Source organism: Limanda limanda, chromosome 11, assembly GCF_963576545.1.
Source record: "Limanda limanda chromosome 11, fLimLim1.1, whole genome shotgun sequence".
In the NCBI taxonomy this organism is placed as follows: Eukaryota; Metazoa; Chordata; class Actinopteri; order Pleuronectiformes; family Pleuronectidae; genus Limanda; species Limanda limanda.
This window is the reverse complement of record NC_083646.1, coordinates 20439571-20447133: the sequence shown is the minus strand read 5'-3', so window position 1 is coordinate 20447133 and position 7563 is coordinate 20439571. Positions and strand designations below refer to the sequence as shown.

Genomic DNA, 7563 nt, shown 5'->3' with positions numbered 1-7563 from the left:
GGCTAGGGTTCTTTATGAAAATGTTTACATGTTATAAAAATATACATTTTCTTATTTTGTTTTCCATTTTTTTAATAATGCTTTTTAAAATAGGTCATATTGAGCTTGACAAGCATAACGGATGGTGACAAAGGCCTGATTTAAGTGTTCCATTACAAAGTGACCTCTCCCAGATGATCAAATTATGGCAGAACCCTGAGTATGCTATCTTCGTGATTTATTCTGATGTGGTTAGAAAACATATTAAGCTTTACAGAAAGGTATAATTTGTTGGTCTGATGTGAAAAAATGTCACCCTACATTTTGTTTTGCAAAGTTAGGAAAGCAATGTTCAAGCCACGCCTGATGTTGCATTACACATGAAGACTGCTCCAGTTTCTTTCAAACAATTACGTATACAGGATTAATTAAACATCTATAATGTTTATTGGCCCCTACCCAAAGGCCAGGTATCAGTTTCACTATCGGGACAGAAAAATTTAAAAGTCAAATAGCTACATCCCTCCTCACAACCCATTTTAAATAATGACAGCTATATGCTGCTTCTTCTGAGGGAGTGTTGTGTTGCTGGACCTCTGTGTAAACTTGTGCTGCTCGTTCCCGTTGTCACTACTCCATATTCAAGGTAACCAGCTGCAGGTAGAGAGGGTGGCAGAGCACAGATGAAGTCCTGACCAATAGACTGTTTCTCTGACACTGAACTCCCAGATACGGAGATAGATTCAGAGGTTTTGCTGGAATATTGATACACATTGTTCCTGAAAGCAGTCGTGGTGTTTTGTTCCTTCTTGAAAATAATAACGTAGCACTTTGGTAAGAAATGACAGCTGAGGATGCCGTAGTTGGAAATGAGAATGACCACCATCTCCACAGCCGAAAGGTAAACTCCTGAGGTGGAAACGTAAACAGGAACAAAGAGCATCCAGGAGATAAGGTAGAGCAGCATACTGAAAGTGATGAACTTTGCCTCATTGTAGAACTGTGGAAGTTTGCGGCCTTTGAAGGCACAGATGAAGCACACCAACGCTAGGAAAGCTATGTAGCCCAACATCACCCCGAAGGCCGAATATGAGCCCTCGTCACACTTCTCCAGCAAAGTGGTTGGTTGCATGACGATTTGTAGAGATGGGCTCTTGAGGACTAGCCAGCAGATACAAGCAATCACCTGCAAGGCCACACAGAAGCTGGCCATAACGTAAGGCTTGAAGAGCCTCCGCAGAACCACCTGCAGTGCAGGGTTGAACTGGAAGGCCAGCAGGATCTGCAGGGTCTTGACCAGGATGCAGGAGACGCACAGAGTGAAGCTGATACCGAAGAGCACCTGTCGAGCCTTACACTGGAAACTGTTGGGCCGACCGACAAACAGTACCGCGCTGATGTAACTGATGACCAGAGAGAATAGGATGACCTGGCTCAGTGGCCCTCCGGCAGCCTTCACTACAGGAGTGTCGCGCTGATGTAAAAACAGAGCTGACACCATCACAGCCAGGAGGATGCCCAGGGCAGAAAAGGTGAGGAGTGCCACAGCAAATCTGTCCTGCCAGGAGAAGAAGAGCACGACTTTGGGGGTGCAGCTGGAGCTGCCCTCTGCCGACCACTCTCTGCTTATGTTACAGCTCAGACACTGATCCATATCTGCAGGGATGGAGGATTACAAGCACAGGTAAGGATTAAAACAAAAAAGATCCTATCCACTGAATCCCACACCCATCCTGGTTATTAAGCTAACTTGGCTGTGGGTAAACATAAGCACGATAAGCATAACCAGGTAAGTGAGAAGTGCTTAGTTTATTTTAAAAGATGTTTATCAGTTTACATCACTTCTACTGCCAAGCAGGAAGTTCCCAGGCATTAGTATTTTCTGTAAAGGACAAGGTTTTACTTAATTTATTTTGTTTTTTCAGTAAATTGTCGTGAACTGGTATGCATGTTGAAAAAATTAAGAACAGAACTTTTCCATTGTGGTTACTTAATTAAAAAACTGATTATGTGGAGAGATTTGTCTATTCAGGGCACTTGCATTAGAACCAGTGGAAACTGGGTGTAAATTGAGTCCAGCAATCATGGTTCCTGCTTCCTGAAAGTCTCTGGTCTGCAGGTCACTACACTCTCTAATGGCTAGGGGACTAACCTGACATCTTGTTCCATGGTTTGTTGTCATGAAGTATGATGCTGACACAAGATCATTAACACAGGGACGTACTGGATACACTCCAGTACGGATACAGAAACCGGACACACTAATGTTCTGTTTATACTGCAATGTGTGTCTGCAAATAGGGTGAATTCAGGTAATCTGGGACATTGGGTAATGTGGGAGACCTAAGCTTCAGTCTGTTCATTTCCTGTTCGAACAAAATCTAGTCAACAGGACTTTTATTATAGGTTACCATGGACATCATGTTACTGAGATCATGTGACTTCATGCGGGGTAATAGAAAGGGGCAGGGCCAGTTTTAATCCGAGGCTCCCCCTTGTAATTGCATGACAAGCTCAATGAAATCGGATTCTGACAAGATTAATGTTAAGAATATTATTCTGTTGTAAATTAAGCAGGGAATGTGCTTTTACTCTGAAGACAAAGGCAGAAGAAGGTAGATGCAGTTACATTCTAATGCCACACTAGATTGTTGATAAACTGATAAACTACACATCTTAAAACCCAATGTTATAGACTTGCTTTCATGTGATGTTGGGTTTAACTGTGTTTTTTTTCCGTTTTCATTATACATTTTATTAAATTTTTTATTGTCATATTACTGCTGTTATGTGTATAAGTTTTCATTTACTTTTCTTGATTTGCTATTGAAGCACTTTTTAAAATCTTTCTTTTAAAAAGTGATATACAAATAAAGTTAATCATTAATATTATTGACATCCTTCCTCTTTGCTCCTTGGATGTGATAACCTGGGTTTATGTATTTGTAAGCACACACACCCTGTAATGACAGCTTTTATTTACTCTGCACATGCGGTGAATGTGTCCAGTGAATCCAATGTGTGCAGGGGTGACGTACCTGTTTTATTCGAGTAGTAGTTCTCAGTACAGTTGATGCACTCATAACAACAGGTGTGTTGACCTTCAGCTGTTTTTTTGAACTCTCCAGGGACGCAGCTGTTGGAGCACTTGGAGATGATGTACTGCAGAAATCAGAGAGATACATTCAACACCCCTCATGTCATTATTCTTTTTCGTATTTCATATTATATTTCTTGTAACAAATCTATTAGGTTTTTCCTGAATTCTACATTTTGTATATACATATATACAAAACGTAGAATTTGAATTAGTGTTTTCAGCTTTAATGGTCTGCATGTTTTCAGTAAACACATTTTGCAGTATTGCACGTGTGTCTGTGCATGTGTAACGTTCCTAAGAGCAGCAGGATTAGGGCCTACCTGAAAGTCCTTGAGGTGCTGGGTGCTCACATTGGTGTAAGTGAAGTCGTTGGTGGATGGGTGGTATTCAGCCACAACCTCAGTGAAATGATTATTTCCTCCATCTGAGCACCACATTTTCAGTTCGTAGCCCAGGCTGATGTCACCGCTGCTGTCAAACTTATAGGTTTTTCCTCTAAGTTCAAACTCTTGGAATAACATAGGTTTCAGCAGCTACAGGATAGAAGACATTTCATTATCAGCTCAGTACCTTGGAAAAGTCTTAACCGCACTATGTTGTGACAATGATAGATATCCCTGTGCAGAGTCCATCTCTTTTCCCTTTGGCTGTGGGGTCTGCCGCTCACCTGCTCCACATCAGCTCATCTCAGGCCTGTTGCCAAGTTGGTGAAAAGCACCGGAGCCAGAGACCTCTGGGTTCCTCCACAGCCTTGTTTTTTATACACCTTCAGGACACCTTGTATGCATACATTTGCATTCAGCCTTCAGTAAAATTCAGTGGAGGAACAGGTTGTAAATAGTCTCAACCCTGGAATTCTGGTTAGTTTATCTAGATATCGTTTTTAGTGAGGCAAAGATCTGTCTCTGCAGCCAAAAATAAATCCTTAGCTGTTATAGGAATTTTATTTTACCCCAAATCCTTACTGCCTACAGATCTAAACCCTCATTCTCAGACTAAAATTAACCCACGTGGACCCTGTAATGCAAAACAAGAGCACACACACACACACACACGTGTGTAATTACCTCCCAGGGTTGCATCATGCCTGGTGTTTTGCAGTCTCTGCTCCTGCAGACAGAAGCCACAGTCTGAGCAATGGCGCTGACAGCCATCTCAACACTAAGGATAGTGGCGGCATGAGTGTGTTTCCTGAGATTTTTCACAGCTTCTGAAATAAGCTTAGTATCTTCAAAACCTTTACTGGCATTTAGCTGCAGATAGAACTCCTTCATGAAGGGGTTATTCCTTGTAAATTCATGGCCAGCTGCCTCCAGCCGGCTCAGGTAGTCCTCAATTGATGACTTGTCTCCACTCTTGAAGGTGAAGCCCACAACATGTCCTATGTCCCTCAGAGTCGCGTTTACTTTCACAGAGTTGCTGGAGGACCAGCTGTCACTGGCCACCCAAACTCTTCTCATTGACTCCATGCTTTGTCCTGCTCTCAGTGCCTTATGCTTCAGCTCCTGGAAAAGATACCTCATGTGAGTCGACTTGGCAAATGACACAATGACCTGCACCTTGGGATTGTTGAGGATGGTTGTGGCAGCGGCCCGGATTTCAGAGTAGACATCATGACTGGTCACAGACTGAGGTAGAATCGATTTGAAAGCCACACAGATCCCCTTTGCAGAGGCCTGGGACACAAAGCTATCCAGAGCCGATCGCCCATAATCTCCATCTGTGGTAACTACTCCCACCCAGTTCCAGCCGTAGGTGTGGAGAAGTCTGACCATGGCAGCTGTCTGATGTTCATCATTAGGAACAGTCCTCAAAAATGAAGGGAAGCGGCTCTTATCACTCAGAATGACAGCAGTTGATGAATAACTGATCTGGAGAAAAAAACAGATGATATCATTTTTAAAGATGTGACTTCATGGTTGAATGCATACACTTATTGGAAGTCACTTTGGATTAAAGTGTCTGATAAATGATATGTAATGTAATGTAATATGTATCTAGTCAGATCTAGAGTAGATCTGAGTCAACAACCTCTAATAAAGTCTGTGCGACTCTTCCTATGTGTAAGTTTCAAACTTTTTAGTTTGGTCATAGTTTTGTTTGGTAACGCACAAAACTGCTTCACCTGTAACTTTCCCAGCAAACAGGTTAAGATGCATATGTGTCTCAATTCAGGGGCTGCATCCTACAGAGGACATATGGGGACCACGAAAGAGGAGGTCCATGTGGAGACTGAATTGAAATTATATGGTCTGGTTTATAGAGGAGTTTCAAGATCTCCGTCAACAGAGGATCTGCTTTATCTGTGGGTCCTCACTTTGATCATAAAAGGTTCGGCTGGTGATGTTCATCAGCTTCCACTGAAAACCTGTTCTGCTGCTTTCTATAACAATCACCGCTATGTGTGTCAGTGTTGCCACAGAGGGTCAGCAGCTTACTTGAGGAATCATCTGGAGTGTCAGTTGCCTGGCGATGGCAATGGATACTTCAGAGTAAGAGGCACCTATAACAGCCATGACTGGCTGTCCACTGGTAGAGGTGTTGCTCTCTGTGTAGCAGTTGTCCCGCTGCATGAAGTCTCCTGTGACTCTTAGAGCTGTGCTGGGATCAGCGCAAGAGTCCACGATCAGGTAACCCAAAGTGAGGTTCACAGCCTTGAGCAGAGGCGACTTATTCATGACCTCGATAGCATTGATCATAGCCAGAGCCAAAATCAGGCTTCTTTCGTCAAACCTGTGAGAACAATACATTTGTTATTCCAATGATAAATACAGGATGTATGTGATAGAATCAAGACTGTGAGGGACAAGAAGACAGAGAACAAATAACTATGTGACAAATAAAATTATTCTAAAACTAAAAAATCTATTTCTTTTACTTGAAATCACTACATATGAGACAAAGGTTGAATTATCCAACGCCCAGTCTCTGCAGGGTGTGTTCTTCATCAAATGAGTCTAACCCACACAATAAGAAGGAAAAGTTGACTTGACTCTTGTGAACAAAATCACATCTTGAAGTATCAGTGAGAAAATCTTTGTACGTTTCCTAATATGAATTTGTTGCCGTACTTCCGTTGAGTATTACCATCTCATAATACATGTTCTTTCTTTTTTTCACGACTTTGTAGAGGGAAATATTACTTTTTATTCCACCACATTTATATGAGAGCAACAGCTGGCAAGTACTATGGAAATAGTTAATTAACAAAAATATGAATTTAACCCTGACCCCAAAGTTTGGTACAGTATATTGTAACTGTGTTGCTGTTTCTGATAATAATTCACATTTAAGTGCTATCAATATTATTATCAATATTTAAATATACACATTGACAACTTTAGTACTTTTACACTTTGAATACATTTGGAGTCACTTTGAGTTCATGATTGTTACAATTATTTGTTATTGCACGTTTGGAAATATCCTGTTACTACAAGTCTTTGATAACATCTTTGAGAAACAAACGTTTGGATAATTGATTTCATTAATCTGGATGATCTCACCTGATACATGGCTGTGGTGGTTGTAGTGTGAAAGAGGTTGTTTTTTTTTCTACATCCTCATGAATGGGAAAGAGTCCTGCGATGACGATATCACCTGCAGCTGTCGCTTCCATCCTCCTGGTATAATTTTCAGTGGCATGTCCTGTATCCATAATAATAAGGAAAACTGTGACATGGAAGTAGATTACAGGAACAGCCCAGGCCATATCACTATCCTCTGTGTTTGCTGTCTGAGCTGTCGCTGGTTTTTCACCTCTGGCAGAGTGATACTCTCCTTTTTAAGCATCTTCCCAAGGCTAAAAGAAAACTCTCTCTTGCTTCCTCATTCACACTTTTCTCTTCTCACATTCTCCCCTGCAGCCCTGCCCACTTCATGACTGACAGTGAGGGAGTCATTGCTCTGCAGCTTTACTCATATCTGCTCTTGTGCCTACGCATTTCGCAGCCCACAGCACATTTTCAAATGTTGTGTGTTGTGTGCAAAAAACTAACAGTTAACGAACAGTTAAAAGTTTAAGTACTTTAAGTACTTTAAGTAAACAATGAAAACAATTGTAAAAGCAGTTTGAAGAGCACCGACACTTCAACACTGACTTTTGAAGAATAAAAAAATGAGAAAAGAGTAAAAAACCAGATCAAATAAAATAAATGTTTTCTGATATAATTATCTCAGACAAACTGTATTTACCATCAACTCCTGTCTGACAACACCTCTGTAGTTTTAATTTCAATGCCCATTTCACCATTTAAAGAACGTAAGTGACTGTCCAAGATTAACCAAAGCATGCAAGTGGGACAACTACAATTGTTGGGAAAAAAAACGAACTAAAACACATTTTAAACGACTTATTTTGCTTATTTTGTTGCCTGAATACATCACAAATTTGATAAGAATTGGGAACATTGTCAAATTAAAGACATATCTATATCCTTAACATTAATCTTTTTTTGAATCCTAAGTCATTGACATTGTCAGTC

General features: G+C 41.0%; 1 protein-coding gene across 1 annotated transcript; it reads right to left on the bottom strand.

Annotated features, from left to right (window-relative positions):
• Window positions 1-532: 532 nt before the first annotated feature.
• On the bottom strand, window positions 533-6791 carry LOC133014583 (G-protein coupled receptor family C group 6 member A-like). The gene is made up of 6 exons (XM_061081849.1): window positions 6586-6791; window positions 5518-5812; window positions 4147-4950; window positions 3400-3612; window positions 3018-3141; window positions 533-1635 (listed from the first exon to the last, which is right to left on the bottom strand). The coding sequence occupies exons 1-6, from the start codon at window positions 6789-6791 to the stop codon at window positions 533-535; spliced, it is 2745 nt and encodes a 914-aa protein (XP_060937832.1).
• Between the last annotated feature and the right edge of the window lie 772 nt (window positions 6792-7563).